Raw genomic sequence first — 20,370 nt, forward strand, 5'->3', positions numbered from 1 at the left:
CTATGTACATGTCACTTATTCATCTCCAAATTCTCCAACCAAATTGAAAATCTCAGAACATAATGAAAGATGTAGGCCCTCCTTCGGATTGCATTGTTTTTTTTGGAACAGTCCCTGCCCCTGCTCCCAGGTAGTCTGGCTGCTCTGCAAGCCTGCTGCAAGCTGTCACGCTTACATTGCCCTTCGTCTGCACTCTGGGGATCCTCATTTCTCTCCCAGGTTGTGTTCCGTATTACCTGGACCCTCTTGCTTGGTTTACATTCCTGTTTAGATAGAGCACCTCCTCCCGTACCTTCACAGAAAAAGCACAGAGAATGGAAAACTCCTATCTTGCATGTCTGAAAATATCCTTATTCTGCCTTACATTTGAATAATTTATAGGATATAGAATTTTAGTTTGGAAAACACTTTCTTTCTGAATTTTAAAGGCATTGCTCTGTTTTATAGTTTCAAATGTTGCTTTACATAAATATTCTGATACAATTCTAATTACTGATTATTTGCACATGACCTACTTTTTCCTCTCTGGAATATTTTAGATTCTTGGGTGTCTGATAATCTGGAATTTCATGGTAAGATGCCTTGGTGTGAACCTTTTTTTTTTTTTTTTTTTGGGATAAATTCTTGCGCTGTCACCTAGGCTGGAGTGCAGTGATGTAATCATGGTTCACTGCAGCCTTGACCTCTTGGGCTCAAGTGATCCTCCTGCCTCAGCCTCCCAAGTAGCTGGGACCACAAGCACGCACCACCACACACAGCTAATTTTTTAAACTTTTGGTCTATTCCAAGATGGCCAAATAGAACAGCTCTGGTCTGCAGTTCCCAGCATGAATGACGCAGAAGACGGGTGATTTCTGCATTTCCGACTGAGGTACCTGGTTCATTTCATTGGGACTGGTTGGACAGTGGGTGCAGCCCACAGAGGGTGAGCTGAAGCAGCATGGGGCATCACCTCACCCAGGAAGTGCAAGGGGTCGGGGGATTTCCCTTTCCTAGCCAAGGGAAGCTGTGACAGACTGTACCTGGGAAATCAGGACACTGCTGCCCAAGTACTGGGCTTTTCCAAAGGTCTTAGCAAACAGCACGCCAAGACATTATATCCCGTACCAGGCTCAGTCAGTCCCACACCCATGGAGCCTTGCATACTGCTAGCACAGCAGTCCCATATCAAACTGCGAGGTGGCAACCTGGCTGGGGGAGGGGCGTCTGCCATTGCTGAGGCTTGAGTAGGTAAACAAACTGGCTGGGAAGCTCGAACTGGGTGGAGCCCACCGCAGCTCACCAAGGCCTGCCTGCCTATGTAGACTCCACCACTGGGGGCAGGGCATAGCTGAACAAAAGGCAGCAGAAACCTCTGCAGTCTTTTTTTTTTTCTTTTTTTTTGAGACAGAGTCTCACTCTGTCACCCAGGCTGGATGCAGTGGAGCAATCTCGACTCACTGCCAGCTCCGCCTCCGGGGTTCACACCATTCTCCTGCCTCAGCCTCCCAAGTAGCTGGGACTACAGGTGCCTGCCACCATGCCTGGCTAATTTTTTGCATTTTTACTAGAGACAGGGTTTCATTGTGTTAGCCAGGATGGTCTCGATCTCCTGACCTCATGATCTGCCCACCTTGACCTAAACCTCTGCAGTCTTAAACATCCCTGTCTGACAGCTCTGAAGAGAGCAGTGGTTCTCTCAGCATAGTGTTTCAGCTCTGAGAACTGGACAGACCGCCTCCTCAAGTGGGTCCCTGACTGCCGTGTAGCCTAACTGGGAGACACCTCCCAGTAGGGGCCAACTGACACCTCATACAGGTGGGTGCCTCTCTAGGACAAAGCTTCCAGAGGAAGGATCAGGCAGCAATATCTGCTGTTGTGCAATATTTGCTGTTCTGCAGCCTCTGCTGGTAATACCCAGGCAAACAGAGTCTGGAGTGGACCTCCAGCAAACTCCAGTAGACCTGCAGCTGAGGGACCTGACTGTTAGAAGGAAAACTAACAAACAGAAAGGAATAGCATCAACATCAACAAAAAGGACATCCACACCAAAACCCCATCTGTAGGTCACCAGCATCAAAGATCAAAGGCAGATAAAACCACAAAGATGGGGAGAAACCAGAGCAGAAAAGTCAAAAATTCTAAAAACCAGAGCGCTTCATCTCCTCCAAAGGATCACAGCTCCTCACCAGCAATGGAACAAAGCTGGACAGAGAATAACTTTGAAAAGTTGACAGAAGTAGGCTTCAGAAGTTCGGTAATAACAAACTTCTCTGAGCTAAAGGAGGATGTTTGAACCCATCGCAAGGAAGCTAAAAACCTTGAAAAAAGATTAGACGAATGGCAAGCTAGAATAAACAGCATAGAGAAGACCTTAAATGACCTGATGGAGCTGAAAACCACGGCACAAGAACTACGTGACATATGCACAAGCTTCAATAGCCAATTCAAGCAAGTAGAAGAAAGGGTATCAGTGATTGAAGATCAAACTAATGAAATATAGCAAGAAGTTTAGAGAAAAAAAGAGTAAAAAGAAATGAACAAAGCCTCCAAGAAATATGGGACTATGTGAAAAGACCAAATCTACATTTGATTGATGTACCTGAAAGTGACAGGGAGAATGGAACCAAGTTGGAAAACATTCTTCAGGATATTATTTAGGAGAACTTCCCCAACCTAGCAAGGCAGGCCAACATTCAAATTTGGAAATACAGAGAACACCATAAAGATACTCCTCGAGAAGAGCAACCCCAAGACACATAATGGTCAGATTCACCAAGATTGAAATGAAGGAAAAAATGTTAAGGGCAGCCAGAGAGAAAGGTTGGGTTACCCACAAAGGGAAGCCCATCAGACTAACAGCAGATCTCGTGGCAGAAACTCTACAAGCCAGAAGAGTGTGGGGGCCAATATTCAACATTCTTAAAAGAATTTTCTTTTTTTTTTTTTTTCTTTTTGAGATGGAGTCTCGCTCTGTCACCAGGGTTGAAGGGTTGAAGTGCAGTGGCACGATCTTGGCTCACTGCAAGCTCCGCCTCTCAGGTTCACGCCATTTTCCTGCCTCAGCCTCCTGAGTAGCTGGGACTACAGGCACCCACCACCACGCCCGGCTAATTTTTTGTATTTTTAGGACAGACGGGGTTTCACCATGTTAGCCAGGATGGTCTCAATCTCCTGACCTTGTGATCTGCCCACCTTGGCCTCCCAAACTGCTGGGATTATAGACGTGAGTCACTGCACCCGGCCAGAAAAGAATTTTCAACCCAGAATTTCATATCCAGCCAAACTAAGCTTCATAAGTGAAGAAGAAATAAAATCCTTTACAGACAAGCAAATGCTGAGAGGTTTTGTCACCACCAGACCTGCCTTACAAGAGCTCCTGAAGGAAGCACTAAACATGGAAAGGAACAACTGGTACCAGGCACTGCAAAAAAATGCCAAATTGTAAAAACCATCGATGCTAGGAAGAAACTGCATCAACTAATGGGCAAAATAACCAGCTAACATCATAATGACAGGATCAAATTCACACATAACAATACTAACCTTAAATGTAAATGGGTTAAATGCCCCAATTAAAAGACACAGACTGGCAAATTGGATAAAGAGTCAAGACCCATCAGTGTGCTGTATTCAGGAGACCCATCTCACATGCAAAGACACACATAGGCTCAAAATAAAGGGATGAAGGAAGATCTACCAAGCAAATGGAAAGCAAAAAAGCAGGGGTTACAATCCTACTCTCTGATAAAACAGACTTTAAACCAACAAAGATCAAAAGAGCTAAAGAAGGCCATTACATAAAGATAAAGGAATCAATTCAACAAGAAGAGCTAACTATCCTAAATATATATGCACCCAATACAGGAGCACCCAGATTCATAAAGCAACTTCCCAGAGACCTACAAAGAGACTTAGACTCCCACACAATAATAGGAGACTTTAACACCCCACTGTCAATATTAGATGCACGAGACAGAAAGTTAACAAGGATATCCAGGACTTGAACTCAGCTCTGCACCAAGCAGACCTAATAGACATCTACAGAACTCTCCACCCCAAATCAATAGAACATACATTCTTCTCAGCACCACATCGCACTTATTCCAAAATTGATCACATAGTTGGAAGTAAAACACTCCTCAGCAAATGTAAAAGAACAGAAATCACAACAAACTGTCTCTCAGACCACAGTGCAATCAAACTAGAACTCAGGATTAAGAAACTCACTCAAAACTGCACAACTACATGGAAACTGAACAACCTGCTCCTGAATGACAACTGGGTAAATAACTAAATGAAGGCAGAAATAAAGATGTTCTTCGAAACCAATGAGAACAAAGACACAACGTACCAGAATCTCTGGGACACATTTAAAGCAGTATGTAGAGGGAAATTTATAGCACTAAATGCCCACAAGAGAAAGCTGAAAAGATCTAAAATCGACACCCTAACATCACAATTAAAAGAACTAGAGAAGCAAGAGCAAATAAATTCAAAACCTAGCAGAAGGCAAGAAATAATTAAGATCAGAGCAGAACTGAAGGAGATAGAGACACAAAAACCCTTCAAAAAATCAATGAATCCAGGAGCTGGTTTTTTGAAAAGATCAACAAAATTGATAGACCGCTAGCAAGACTAATAAAGAAGAAAAGAGAGAAGAATCAAGTAGACGCAACAAAAAATGATAAAGGGGATATCACCACCGAACCCACAGAAACACAAACTACCATCGGAGAATACTATAAACACCTCTACACAAATGAAGTAGAAAATCTAGAAGAAATGGATAAATTCCTGGACACATACACCCTCCCAAGACTAAACCAGGAAGAAGTTGAATCCCTGAATAGACCAATAACAGGCTCTGAAATTGAGGCAATAATTAATAGCCTACCAACCAAAAAAAGTCCAGGACCAGATGGATTCACAGCCGAATTCTACCAGAGGTACAAAGAGGAGCTGGTACCATTCCTTCTGAAACTATTCCAATTAACAGAAAAAGAGGGAATCCTCTCTAATTTATTTTATGAGGCTAGCATCATCCTCATACCAAAGCCGAGCAGAGACACAACAAAAAAAGAGAATTTTAGACCAATATCCCTGATGAACATCAATGCAAAAATCCTCAGTAAAATACTGGCAAACCGAATCCAGCAGCACATCAAAAAGCTTATCCACCACGATCAAGTGGGCTTCATCCCTGGGATGCAAGACTGGTTCAACATACACAAATCAATAAACATAATCCATTACATAAACAGAACCAAAGACAAAAACCACTTGATTATCTCAATAGATGCAGAAAAGGCCTTCGACAACATTCAACAGCCCTTCATGCTAAAAACTCTCAATAAACTAGGTATTGATGGTAAGTATCTCAAAACAATAAGAGCTCTTTATGACAAATCCACAGCCAATATCATACTGAATGGGCAAAATCTGGAATCATTCCCTTTGAAAACTGGCACAAGACAGGGATGCCCTCTCTCACCACTCCTATTCAACATACTGTTGGAAGTCCTGGCCAGGGCAATCAGGCAAGAGAAAGAAATAAAGGGTATTCAGTTAGGAATAGAAGAAGTCAAATTGTCCCTGTTTGCAGATGACATGATTGTATATTTAGAAAACCCCATCGTCTCAGGCCAAAATCTCTTTAAGCTAATGAGCAACTTCAGCCAAGTCTCAGGATACGAAATCAATGTGCAAAAATCACAAGCATCCCTATACACCAGGAACAGACAAACAGAGAGCCAAATCATGAGTGAACTCCCATTCACAATCGCAACAAAGAGAATAACATACCTAGAAATACAACTTACAAGGGATGTGAAGGGCCTCTTCAAGGGGAAACTCAAACTACTGCTCAATGAAATAAAAGAGGACACAAACAAATGGAAGAACATTCCATGCTCATGGATAGAAAGAATCAATATTGTGAAAATGGCCATACTGCCCAAGGTAATTTATAGATTCAATGCCATCCACATCAAGCTACCAATGGCTTTCTTCACAGAATTGGAAAAAACTACTTTAAAGTTCATATGGAACCAAAAAAGAGCCCGCATTGCCAAGAAAATCCTAAGTCAAAAGAACAAAGCTGGAGGCATCAAGCTACCTGACTTCAAACTATACTACAAGGCTACATTAAACAAAACAGCATGGTAGTGGTACCAAAACAGAGATACAGATCAATGGAACAGAACAGAGGCCTCAGAAATAATACCACACATCTACAACCATCTGATCTGCGACAAATCTGACAAAAGCAATGGGGAAAGGATTGCCTATTTAATAAATGGTGCTGGGAAAACTGGCTAGCCATATATAGAAAGCTGAAACTGGATCCCTTCATTACACCTTATACAAAAATTAATTCAAAATGGATTATGACTTAAATGTTAGATCTAAAACCATAAAAACCCTAGAAGAAAACCTAGGCAATACCATTCAGGACATAGGCATGAGCAAGGACTTCATGAATAAAACACCAAAAGCAACGGCAACAAGAGCCAAAATAGACAAATAGGATCTAATAATTAAACTAAAGAGCTTCTGCACAGCAAAAGAAACTACCATCAGAGTGAACAGGCAACCTACAGAATAGGAGAAAATTTTTGCAATCTACCCATCTGACAAAGGGCTAATATCCAGAATCTACAAAGGACTTAAGTTTACCAAAAAAAAAAAAAAAAAAAAAATCAAACAACCCATCAAAAAGTGGGCAAAGGATATGAAGAGGCACTTCCTAAAAGAAGACATTTATGCAGCCAACAGACACATGAAAAATGCTCATCATCACTGGTCATCAGAAATGCTAATCAAAACCACAATGAGATAGCATCTCACACCAGTTAGAATGGCAATCATTAAAAAGTCAGGAAACAACAGATGCTGGAGAGGATGTGGAGAAATAGGAACACTTTTGCACTGTTGGTGGGAGTGTGAACTAGTTCAACCATTGTGGAAGACAGTGTGGCGATTCCTCAAGGATCTAAAACTAGAAATACCATTTGACCCAGTGATCCCATTACTGGGTATATACCCAAAGGATTACAAATCATGCTACTATAAAGACACATGCACACGTATGTTTATTGCAGCACTATTCACAATAGCAAAGACTTGGAACCAACCCAGATGTCCATCAATGATAGACTGGATTAAAGAAAATGTGGCACATATTCACCATGGAATACTATGCAGCCATAAAAAGGATGACTTCATGTCCTTTGTAGGAACATGTATGAAGCTGGAAACCATCATTCTGAGCAAACTGTCCCAAGGACAGTAAACCAAACACCACATGTTCTCACTCATAGGTGGGAACTGAACAATGAGAACACTTGTACCCAAGTTGGGGAACATCACACACCAGGGCCTGTTGTGGGGTGAGGTGATTGGGGAGGGATAGCATTAGGAAAAATACCTAATGTAAATGATGAGTTAATGGGTGCAGCAAATCAACATGGCACATGTATACATATGTAACAAATCTGCATGTTGTGTACATGTACCCTAGAACTTAAAGTATAATAAAAATAAAAAAATTAAAAAAAAATTTTATAGAAACAGGCCTCGCCATGTTGCCCAGGCTGGTCTCAAATTCCTGGGCTCAAGTGATCCACCCACTTTGGCCTCTCAATGTGCTGGGATTATAGGTGTGAGCCACTGTACTGGGCCAGCCTTTCTTTGTAAAGTAAGGAGCCTGTCACTCAGTAGACTTTGACATGCTCCCATTATTCAGGTGTTATATCTCTTTGACTGATTCTCAAATGTCCTCATATTTTATCTCCTAATTTCTGTGTCTGTAATTTGTTTGTTTACTTTCTGGGGAAAATGGCATTAAGCTTTATGTTATAAATTTTCATAACATTTATATATGACTATTAAACTTTGTAATCTTCAAGAGCTTTAAATATTTCTTTTTTAGAGCATCCTGTCCTTATTCTATGATTTATCATGTCATCTCTTCGTTCCTGGTAGTGATCAGTGATTTATTTACTCTGAGTTTTGTTATATTGCTTGTTTCTTCATGTTTAATTTTGGTTGCTCTTGTTAGTGGTTTTTCTGAAATGTCTGGTTGTCCTGTGCTGTCCATTTATATTTATGGACAAGAACAAAAAAGTTGATTGAAGCCAGATGAGGTGATTCATGTCTATAATCCAGTGACTCAGGAGGCTGAGGTGGGGGGATCACTTGAGTCCAGGAGTTTCAGACCAATCTGGACAACATAGCAAGTTACCATCTCTAAATAAATAAATAATACTTTAAAAAAGTTAAAAAGCTGATTCAAGTTCTGTGAGCACTGATGGGAATGTCAAATGTTATGGACTGCATGGTTGTGTCCCCGCAAAATTCGTATGTTCAAACATTTATCCCAAATATTATGGAACTTGGAGATGGGCATTTGGGAGGTAATGAAGTCATGAGGATAGAGCCCTGATGATAAAATTAGTGCCCTTATAAGAAGGGACATGAAAAAGCTTTCCCCGCTTACTCTCCTCTTTCTCTCTCCTCCTGTCCCATCTCTCTCTCTTCTCTCTCTTCTCTCTCTTTCTCTTTCTCTTTCTCTCCCTCTGTCTCTCTCCATGCTATCTGAAGACAGCGAGAAGGCATCCATCTCCAAACCAAGGAGAGGGCCCTCACCAGATATCAGATCTACTGGTACCTTCATCTTGGCCTTTCCTGCCTCCAGAGCTGTGAGAAATAAATGTTTGTTGTTTAAACCACCCAATCTATGGTATTTTTTTTTTTTTAATGTATAGCAGCCTGAACAAAGACATCCAGGTAGTAATATGCCTGTATAGTGATTAGACAGGGACATGGCTCCTTCATTAGGGGACCCTCAACTGTCAACACCTGTTGTCATTTCTCTTGGATAATCCACTTCCTCAGAGAGGAATCTAACAAACTGGTGGGTAGGGATGAGAATGGCAGTGAGGGAGTGAAGGAGGGGCATATCTATCCCTGCTTGCAATATTCTCAGAGCACATGGAAAAGGGAACCGGGGGTCACCAGTCAGAATAGACTTTCACTCAGGCTTCATTCTCAGTCTGTGTTGCTGGTGTTTCCAATCCAAACTCCTCCATAGACTGAACCTTCTGTCAGGCTGTTGACCTGCAGCATTGGGGAAGGAATCTAAGGCTTTGACTTTTTAGACCAACCATCAGCCATTCATTCCATTGAAGGAAATACCTAGAATCTTCAGTGCTAGAAATTACCTTGCTTACTCAAATTCACCCGTAGATCTAGGTGTTTGGCTTTCTCCTCCAATTTTAATAGCCATCTTTTCTGGTCCTGAAATGTTGTGGCCATCTCTTCTGCTTTTTCTCTCTTGACCTCCTCATTATATATGGGCTTCGTTGTTGTTTTGGTGGGGGGATGGCTTTGAAAATCCCTTAACTGTAATTTTACTGGGAATCAGCACATAAATACATGTGTCCAACCTGCCATGTTTAACCGGAAAAAAGAATGTCCTGCTTAGGACATTTTAATAAAGCTTCCGATCCTTGTGCCTTTAAAAGTCTGCATGTTGCTTTCACACTTTATTAGTGATAGCTGCTATCAAATGTTAGTTTCACGTTTATTTTCCCTCAGAGCTTGGAGGCTTTCTTCTGTTAGATGTTAAGCATGCACTGATGCTGATGAGAAGAGTGCTGTCTTCATGGGGACTCCTGTTCCTTTACAGGTAATCTGATGTTCTCTCTCTGGAAGGTTTTATGGTCTTTTCTTTATCCTTCATTTTCAGTTTCACAAATTTGTCTCTAGGGCTGAGAGTCTTTTTATTCATCTTTTGGTGCTTAGTGGGACCACCCCACCAAGGATGGCTCTCACCTCTGATTCCAGCTTCTTGTGTACCCGTGTTAAAGGGTATGGCCCCTTTATTCTGGTTCATCTATCAGTAGGTTCTCATTTGCTTTCAATTTTCAAGAAAATTATTCAAAATCTGTGGGCTGATTCTGCCCACCTCACTTCTCATCTGCTATGGACTTACTCTCTTCTGTGAACCCTGTCTCTTCAGTGGGATCTGAGGAAGGAGAAAGGGTAAACATGTGTCTGTCACCCTGACCTAGAGTGTGACCTTCTCCCTCATGGCGCTCTTTGTCTGATCGCCTGGACCTCAGAAGGCCCAGGTCTTTGTTTTCTAAGCCAACCTGTGGTTGTTTGTATGAACCTTCACTAGAATATTCTTAGAGGGCAGGAACAGAATATCATTTTTGTGCATATCTAGAAAAGATAGCTAACTGAAATGTTTATGCCAGATGAGAACCTAACACTTTAAATTATTGCTGTTGTGGTTTATGCTTAATTGTAACATTCTCAAATAAAAACCAAAGCAAAACTCTAAAAAGAATACCATGATTATAGTTCACCTTATTCCTTTTTCTGTTCTTTTTTTCTTTCACTTGTTTTTAACTTTTCAAAAGTGGCCCTTATCCCTTGCTTCTTTCCGCTTCTTTCCTGGTGGCTGTATTTATTTTTGTTCAAATTCTTTTCCATGAGCACTTTTGAAAATCAATCTAATAAGGGATTCTAGAGTTCGTAAATCTTTTTAGAGTGCCTGGGGATAGGGCCCTAAGACTAAGGTACTTATTAAAAAAGAGTGCTAAGAGGTCTTATATACTTTGATTTTTAACTTTGAAAATAAAAACTTTTGGTTTTTCATTCATCACTTGGACTGCACGTTTCAGTTCTGAACTATTTCCCTTGGGCTTTGCTAAAATTAATAACAAGCTTTTCAAAACTGTTAGTTAACATTAAGTTAACTCCTCTAGCCCATAAAATTTTCTCAAGAATAGAAATAACAAAAATTTAACTTCAATAAGAAAGCAATTACTGGTCATCCACCAAAAATTAAAGGCATAAGGTGAAAAATTTATTTTATACAACTCAATTATGTTAAATGTTATAACACATATCGGAACTGTAAATGCACCATTGCTTCATTGCTATTAGTAGTTGCTGTACCTATACCTATCAATTCTGAAGGATTTTTTGTTGTGTTTTTGGTGAAATTTTATCATTCTCTGACTAGTCCAGAAAATTTGGGTTATTTTCTAGTCAAACGAGTATAGAGCTTCTATAAATGTGAACAAACAGTTTATTTACTAGTATAAAAATTTTAAGTAACATTGGAAATTACCTGGACATAGCCTCAAAAATCTAGCTTTATAAATGTTAGAAACAGCATGAAAATGTTAATACTGACTTAAAGTTGCTAGCCTTGATGAGATTCACATATTTTATTATTAATTTCTAAAGAATTTAATTTTCCACAAAAATAACTTTGACAATTAAATGAAAATATAGTCAGAAATATTGCCACTCTTGGTGTCATTAATTATTGGGGAAATTTCCATCCCTGTTGCTGTTGTCAATCTGTCATTACATGATAAGGACCAAGAAATATGTATTTTAGTAAATCATTTTTTAGTGAATATTATTCCATTGAAACCAAAGGAATTTCATATAGTTTACATCTCAAGACTCAATTATCTAAACTAAATATCTTGAATTTAAAATTTACTTCAAAAATGAAAGGGGCTTAGCTTTTCCAGTACAGTGTTTGGCAAAGTCAGGCTTTTCATGGAGTCCTGGATGAGGAGTCCAAATTTGGCTCTTTGGCTGACTGCAGAATGACTTGTCACCCAAGGTCCTTAAACATGCCACTTTGCCTCTAGGTAATTGATTTCCCAATCATAAAATAAGGAGACTAACATTTCCTTGTGTATGTGTGAGATCATAGCATCTGTAATGACGTCTATGCCTTCCATAACTGACATGCCATCCACCCCAAACATTAGAAAATGCATGTAGTAGGAAAAGAATAGTGAGCTTACATCAACTAAACTTGAAGTTGGACTCTGAAAGATTATTTTATTCAGCTTCAGGCTTTTAGCCTTGGAAATAATCTTAGATGCAAATGGTGGCAGAATTTTCGGAATGAAAGCAATTGTTTCATTCACTGGTACCAACATTTCTCTTCATGAAAATTATAACATTTAAAAGAACTCCCATTGACCTAGAATGAGCGTTTGATCCTTTCACTTACATGAAAAAAAATGTATTCTTCTTCAAAAAATGTTTTTAGTATAGCTGTTGGTTTTTCATTACAGAATGCTTACTAAAATTTTAAATAATTTGCCCTGTGGAAAAATTATTTGTGATAATTTGCTTGAAATTATTTCAGAATTTGTGGAATATTAAATATATGGAAATATATGTGTAGAGTGTGCATTCTTGTATACATTTTTTAAAGGGAGAAGCTTTTAAAAGATTATAAAATAGAAAGAAAGACTGCAAGATTCAAAACATAGATCCCGTTAAATGACACTTCCGTCACCAATAATTGGACTGAGTTACAGTAATTTTACTTTAGCAAACAGACATGTATTCTATGTCTCACAAGCCACCTGCTGAATGAGAGGACTCCAGATGAAAGGTCAAGAACATAAAACCACAGGAGCTTTTTGAGTGGGTCTTCAACTTAGTTAAAATAAAAATAAAGGACCTGTGTTCCTTGAGAACTGGCCCCTAAATTTTCTTTCTCTACTTCAAAGTGTGGCAATGATGTGTTTGGGGACTTTGGCCAAAATTGAAGGTTTAGGAAACATTGAACATGACTTGAGAATATTTAGCACGTTTACAAATGCATTTGGAAATATTTATATCACCATCTATATAAAAATGAAACTGTGAACAGCTGGACAAGAACACTGGTCTACTCGCCGAACTTTTTTCCAAGTTCCTTGACATCGAGGATTACCAATTGCTTGCCAATGGAGAGTCTGATTTCTGAAACGATATTTCGAAAATGTTAGTTATACTAAAAGCATACCAAAGAAAAGTCTAATTTACAAAATTAAAACTCGAAGTTAAAAAATACTGATCACAGTCTGAGCAATACAGTGAGACCCTGTCTCTACAAAAAAACCTATATATATATTTATATATATTATATATAATATTTATATAGTATATAATTTATATATATATATTTTTTTTAATTAGCCAGACATGGTGGCACATGCCTATGGTCTTGGGAGGCTGGGGTAGGAAGATTGCTTGAGCCCAGGAGTTGGAGGCCATGATCTCACTGCTGCACTTCAGCCTGGGTGACAGAGTGAAACCCTGTCTCAAAAAAGAAAAAAAAAAATTATTTGGAATGCACTTGAAAACTCTGTGTTACCTCCTTCCTTCTTTCCTTTTTTTTTTTTTTTTTTTTTTGAGACAGGGTATCCCTCTGCCACTTAGGCTGCAGTGCAGTGGTGCAATCATGGCTCACTGCAGCCTCGAACTCTTGGCCTCAAGCAGTCCTCCCACCCCAGCCTCCAAGGTGACTGGGTCCACAGGTGCATGCCACCACGTCTGGCTAATTTTATAAAGAAAAATTATTTGTAGAGATGGAGTTTAACTGTTGCCAAGCTGGTCCCAAACTCCTGGGTGCAAGGGATCCTCCTGCCTTGGCCTTCTGGCTCACGATGGGATTAGAAACATGACCCACTGCACCCAGTTCCCCAATTTTTTTTTAAATGATCACAGAGTTTCCCTTGTTTAGTTTCTCTGAAAGCAAGTTTTAATTAATTGCTACTTTAGGACACCCTTATGTTGACAGAGTAACTTGGGGTTACTGTATTTGCTTTTCCTGCTCTATTTGAGTACAAGTGCTGCATAAAGGAAAATGGCTGACTGTTCCATGTGTATTTACACTGGGGGGTCTGAACTAAATGATCTCTTTTAATGCTTTCCAACTCTTTGATTTCATAATGAAAAAACAATGAGAGAGCTGAAAAGAGCAAAGCCAGGTGATTAAAATTATTATTTTTATTCTTTTTCTTTTTTTTTTTTTTTTTTTTGAGTCTCGCTCTGTCGCCCAGGCTGGAGTGCAGTGGCCGGATCTCAGCTCACTGCAAGCTCCACCTCCCGGGTTTATGCCATTCTCCTGCCTCAGCCTCCCGAGCAGCTGGGACTACAGGCGCCCGCCACCTCGCCCGGGTAGTTTTTTGTATTTTTTAGTAGAGACAGGGTTTCGCCGTGTTAGCCAGGATGGTCTCGATCTCCTGACCTCGTGATCCGCCCGTCTCGGCCTCCCAAAGTGCTGGGATTACAGGCTTGAGCCACCGCGCCTGGCAAAAGTATTATTTTTAAAGTCACTGCTACCTCAGCCAGGGTGTAAATACTTTATGGGTACAAAATACATTATAAATTCATTTAAAATCAAAACATGGATGAGGTATTCAGAAAAATATTATGTAAATATTTTCTATTTGATATAAATTCCTTGCCCACTTTATTGTTCATATGGTGTGCTCAATGGGGGCCATGAGGCTCTAGTGACTATTAAACATAAATACAAGTTATTAAATATGAAAACATTCTACAGGAATAATAATTGACTGGAAAGGCCCATATTTTACATTTTAATCTGTATTTCTACCAGTTTCACCTGACATACTGAAAACCATAATCTGTGTGTGACCTAAATTAGTCTTTGCCCAATAGTTGCCCAGCACGAAGTTGACTCTTCTTTTAGTTTTGAATAGTGTTATCAAATTTAAACACTAAATAAGTGCAGAACTGGGATACAGGTGCATGACGGTAAAACGTTTTTGGAGTCAATTCTTTCAGAGAAACGTACAGATTTATATAAGATTATTATACTGCAGAAATGACCCCACCACTGTCTCAGTCAGGGTTTTATGAAGAAGCCCCACCAAGCAACAGTTCTGAAACTTCACCGTGGGTATGAATTACCTGGGCAGGGGTCCCCAAATTAAGACCCTGTAGAGGCCAAAGCCAGCCTACCCCTTCTTTGTGTCTGGCCTGTGAGTTAATAATATTTATGTTTTAAAGTGTTAAAATCAAAACAATAATGATATTTTGTGACACATGAAAATTATATGAAATTCAAATTTTAGGGTCCATAAATAAAGTTTTGTTAGCACAAATCCAAGGTTCACATAGTGTCTGTGACTGTTTTCCTGCTACAAAGTCAGTTGAGGAGTTGTCACGGAGACCACACAAAGCCAAAAATATCTACAGAAAACATTTTCTGGATCCTGACCTAAGACATTATTTAAAAAATCCACCTCCAAAGAGTGATTGAGTTAGTAGGAAATGAGGTTCAGGAATCTGCACATTTTACATCTCCATCTCACGAGATTCTGATTCTAGTGATCTTCAGAACACCACTTTGGAGTTGGAGTGATCAGGTTTTTGGTGATCGTTTGGGAATGTGATCTAAACTCCAATATCCTTTTTTTTTTTTTTTGGAGACGGAGTCTGGCTCTATCACCCATGCCAGAGTGCAGTGGTGCGATCTCAGATCACTGCAATCCCCGCCTCACGGGGCTCATGTGATCCTCCCGGCTCAGCCTCCCCAGTAGCTGAGACTACAGACATGCACCACCATGCCGGGCTAATTTTTAATTTTTTGTAGACATGGGGTTTTACCATGTCGCCCAGGCTGGTCCCAACTCCTGAGCTCAAGCTCGTCCTCCCAAAGTGCTGTCGCCCGCCTCGTCCTCCCAAAGTGCTGGGATTACAGGCATGAGCCACCACTCCCAGCCCCCAGTATCCAAATGGATCCATATTCATTGCTGGTGTATAGGGCCTGTGGGTTCCATAGTGGGAACTGGAGCCCTGGCCCCTAGCAGTGCCAGAAAGATGGTCCTCCTCACCTACTGTTTTGACTTCCCAGTCATCCCTTGATATGTTACATACTGGTCAACTGTCCGGACATGGAGAGGACAGGTTTCTCAGAATGAATGACAAGAAAAGTACTTCAGTTAATTTCCCTCCTTACCCATCAGAGTCCAGGCCATCTCCGGAACAACGAAGGCTCACAGAGTTCATAGCTGGAGGCTGACAATCCACACACACCGTGTATCCCTCTCGGAGATACTGCATCCATCTAGTCAAGGGCCGGTTTTCCAGAGCACAGTGAGGAGTCAAGGACTCTGTCTTAAACTCCATACAGTATCTACAGCAAAAGAAGTAACAATGACACTTGCTGTAATGAGCGGTGGCCTAACGCTGTAGAAAGTCTTAGGAAGCCTGTCACCTCCTAGGGCATTTGGCCGACTGGAGCAGGTAGTGAGTGCATCTTCACAAGTTACGTGTCAATCACCTTTAAGGTTTCTCATTCCCTGAACCACGGTGAAACACTACTGATAATCACAAAGAACCTTTCTGCCCTTTTTCAGTCCATCACTGAGCTCTCTGCGCAACATAAATGTGCAGAAGTTTGGATATCCTGCACCCTGTCTAATCAGATCACTAAATTGTGCACAGAAGGCCAGGTTTTTGTAGAAACCCAGCTCTTGATAATTTTGCTGATCTTTTTTTTTTTCTTTTTTTTTTTTTTGAGACGGAGTCTCACTCTGTTACCCAGGCTGGAGTGCGGTGGTGTGATCTTGGCTCACTGCAAGCTCCGCTGCCTCCCAGGTTCACACCATTCTCCTGCCTCAGCCTCCCGAGAAGCTGGGCGACAGGCGCCCGCCAGCACGCCTGGCTAAATTTTTTTTTTTTTTTTTTTTGGATTTTTAGTAGAGACGGGGTTTCACTGTGTTTGCCAGGATAGTCTCGATCTCCTGACCTCGTGATCCGCCCGCCTCGGCCTCCCAAAGTGCTGGGATTACAGGCGTGAGCCACCGCGCCTGGCCAATTTTGCTGATCTTAAGGAATTCTATAAATTGAACAAGCACTTGCTTGAGCCTGAGAACCCTAAAACGTGAGCCCAGGAGGGCTAGTCCTTAACACCTAGGCCAGTACCTCTGCTGTTCTGCTCCACGAAAGTACCCGGGATATTCCTCACCCTCTCCACCCACCTCACGTGCATGGTCTGGAGTAATGATGATGAGTTTTGACTTGAAGTCAATCATCACAGTTATATTGGACATCACAGGTGAAAGCAGAAGTGGGAGGCTTAGACATAGTTTTCTGACAGAAGTTAGTGTCACCTTAAACTGAGCTGTGGAAATCTCTAACATTATATGTGACTAGACACTGAATGCCCAGGGGAGCATCCAGATATGTGGAATATTTTAGAAATCTGTACTTCAACACAGTTTTCCAATTCTTCAGGGAAACAAGACATAGTAAAAACTCTGAGTATTGTAGCAGAAACTTGTTGCATTGTCAGTTCCATGGGCTAATTTCTTACCCTGTGAGTTACAATAGGTTGAATGGGAAGCGTTTGGAGAATCTGCTTTAAAGACCTTTAATAATGATAGGTACAGTTAATTAGTAACTAAAGGTAACAGTATCTTTAGTTATTGAGATAAGAAATTCTACAATGTGGCTTCAATCAATTTCAGACAGCTAACCCTAGACATCTCTTTTTTTTATTATTTATTTTTCATGGAGATGCGGTTTTCACTGTGTTGCCCTGGCTGGTCTCAAACTCCTAGGCTCAAGCAATCCTCCCGCCCCAGCCTCCCAAAGCACTGGGATTACAGGTATGAGCCACCAGGCCCAGCCTCAGGCATCTCTTCAATGCTATTTTCTCATTAAACACTCATACCAACCTCATGTGGTAGGTTATTAACAGTCATTTTTTAGGAAGAAAAAACTGAGGTGGAAAAAGTTGTTCAAGGTCTTATGCTAGTGAGGGCAGTGTGGGGACCTAAGCATGCAGCTGTCTGGTATTCCTTATCTGATGGCAGAAGAATGGATTTCAGTTGAGCGTGAAGGTGACTTCCAGCCTGTGCCAATAGGTTTCCATAAGAAACCTCTGACTTGAAGTGTGTGTCACTTTCAAATTCACCAAACAGAGGTGGTGCTGAAGTCTAAGGTCCCATAAAGACTGCAAGAGAAGCATCCTTAGTAGATTGATAAAATAAGCTCGTAAAATAATCTCATTTGTATACAGTTTGTTTCTTGTTGGAGATTGGACCTGAGAGGTAGATACTTCTTTATAGCCCCACAAAACCAGGAGGGGACAAGTATTTTCCCAACCCTGATGAAGAGTCCATATTTTAGCCAAAGTCAAAGAGCAAGTAGCAGAAGAAAACATAAACCAAGTTGACCCTCTTGCATTGACTTGACTATATAATTGGAAAAACATGATTAAAAAAAAAAAAAAACACGAAATTACCCGGCATCCTCTGTGTGCGTAGACCAGTGTGGAGACGTAGCTTGTCGTGTTCTCTCCTTGTTGAATGCAGAGGTAGTTATAAAGGCAGGAACTGGAAAAGGGAGATTTCTGTTGAATTCAGGGAGCCAAAGTACTCAGAGCATCGTTTCCCAATCTTGGTTTTGTACCTGTCTAAAGGTCTCCATTCCTAAACTCACAGGGCTACGGCACACCATCAAGGTGTGAAATGAGGCCAACTTACAAATTCGATAAAGATGTGTGTGCACACAGATGGGTAGGGAGGGGGCCTGCAGACCTTTGACAAGCACATTTGTCTGCAGTAATACAACTGTGTGAGGAAGGAGAGGGGCCAGGAGGAAAAACTAAAAGGAAAGGAAAATGGGGGTGAGAAGGGGAACAAGGGAAAAAGTGAGATAATAGAGATTATGAAGAGAAGAGGGGGTTTTTAAAAATGAAAGGAAGAGAAAGAAAGAAAGGGAAAAATAAGAAGATAATAAAAGAATAGAAAGGAAACAAAGAAAGAAGAAATGAGAAAGAGAAAACAAAAGAGAGTAAAAGGGGACGGAAGGAGAGAAAACAGACAACCAAAGGGAGAAAAAAATGAGAAAGGAAGAAAGCAGCCAGTGCCTTGGTTCATGCCTGTAATCCCAGCACTGTGGGAGGCCATGGTGGGTGGATCACCTGAAGTCAGGGGTTCAAGATCATCCTGTCCAACAGGACAAATCCCTGTCTCTACTAAAAATAAAAAAATTAGTTGGGAGTGGTGGTGAGTGCCTGTAATCCCAGCTACTCGGGAGGCTGAGGCAGGAGAATCACTTGAACCCCGGAGGCGGAGGTTGCAGTGAGCTAAAATTGCGCTCCTGCACTCCAGCCTGAGCAAAAGAGTGAAACTCCCTCTCAAAAAAAAAAGGCAGAAGAAGCAGAGGAGGAAAGAAGGTGAGTCTTCCCCAAGCCTCAGGTAACCACGGTGGGAAAAGTTCATGGAAGGTCTGCCCACCACATAGTACCAATGTGGCTGCCCAGTGCCAGCCTGCACAGCGTTGTCCCCACACCAGCTCAGGGAAAGGAAGTCTTCAGTGGTCCCCTTCTTTTCCCTCTTCCTCCCCACAACTCTACCCCAACTCTGATGCTCTGGGTCAGAGAAAAAAAAAAGAATCCTTCCTCCTGCCTCTGCTCACTTTTAATTCTATTGTGTTTGTGTGTCTCCTCTCTACCTCATCACTAAGTCTAGGGAGGCATTTGTTGCTATAATAACACCTATAGGTTCCAGTCTCCTGGATTGACTCTGTTGTCATCTTGAGGAAGGAAGAGTTTTGCCTTGTCCATCACTATAGCTTCACACATTTACATACTCGATAAATATTTGTGCAAGGAATAAATGAACCAGTGAGTGAATGAATGAGGTCATGGGCTTGCAGCCAAGACACACAGGCCCTACTTCTCTGTAGTCTTCTGTACCTATACTGAGCCTTGTAGCCAAGATGGCTCAACAGTCCTCCCTACCTCTGTTTCAGAAAATGGGCAATTCCAGGAAGGGTAGATACAAGCTGATATCAACTTGTGAAATGCCAAAGTCATCATCAACATGAGTTCAACAATGTGAGGATACTGGTTGCAAAACAGATGCTTCAAGCCTACATGTTGATTTTACCTGTCTCTTTACTATCCCAAGATGACAAACCTTAACTCTTCTTGAGCTTTTCTTAATGAGGAGTTATTTTTGTACTACTAGGGAATTTAAGACAAGAGGCCAGGCACAGTGGCTCATGCCTGTAATCCCAGCACTTTGGGAGGCCAAGGCAGGCAGATCACTTGAGGCCAGGAGATCAAGACCAGTCTGGCCAACATGGTGAAACCCGGTCTCTACTAAAAAATTATACAAATTGAGCCAGTCTACTAAAAATTATACAAAAATGCGCCGGATGTTGTGGCATTCGGCCGTAGACCCTTCTGTTCAGGAGGCTGGGAAAATCACTTGAACCCAGGAGGCGGGGACTGCAGTGAGCCAAGATCACACCACTGCACTGCAGCCTGGGCAACACAGTGAGACTGTCTCAAAAAAAAAAAAAAAGACAAGAGCAGCTGCCTAATACCAGGTAGCCACTTGCTCCTGTGTAGCTTTTTTTTTTTGCTGCACTGACATGTTTAATTGTTTTCTAAATGTGACCGTAGCGTTTGCATTTCTAAGATCTATAGACAGAATTAGAAAGAACAAGTGAGTGCGCGTATATCAGGATCCCTCTGTTTCTCTCAGACCTAATTATCAGAAACACAAACAGCTAAAGGATTTT

At 41.1% G+C, this 20,370-nt stretch overlaps 1 protein-coding gene across 1 annotated transcript in view; it reads right to left on the reverse strand.

The window, feature by feature from the left end:
• Window positions 1–8,725: 8,725 nt before the first annotated feature.
• The window catches only part of SBSPON (somatomedin B and thrombospondin type 1 domain containing), a 31,332-nt gene continuing 19,687 nt past the window's right edge, over window positions 8,726–20,370 (reverse strand). Inside the window, 3 exon segments of the mRNA XM_033203621.1 lie at window positions 8,726–12,777; window positions 15,788–15,964; window positions 18,080–18,170. Of these exon segments, the coding sequence (XP_033059512.1) occupies window positions 12,660–12,777; window positions 15,788–15,964; window positions 18,080–18,170 (386 nt within the window). The 3' untranslated portion in view covers window positions 8,726–12,659.

This window comes from Trachypithecus francoisi, unplaced genomic scaffold (assembly GCF_009764315.1).
Source record: "Trachypithecus francoisi isolate TF-2019V2 unplaced genomic scaffold, Tfra_2.0 Lachesis_group7, whole genome shotgun sequence".
NCBI lineage: Eukaryota > Metazoa > Chordata > Mammalia > Primates > Cercopithecidae > Trachypithecus > Trachypithecus francoisi.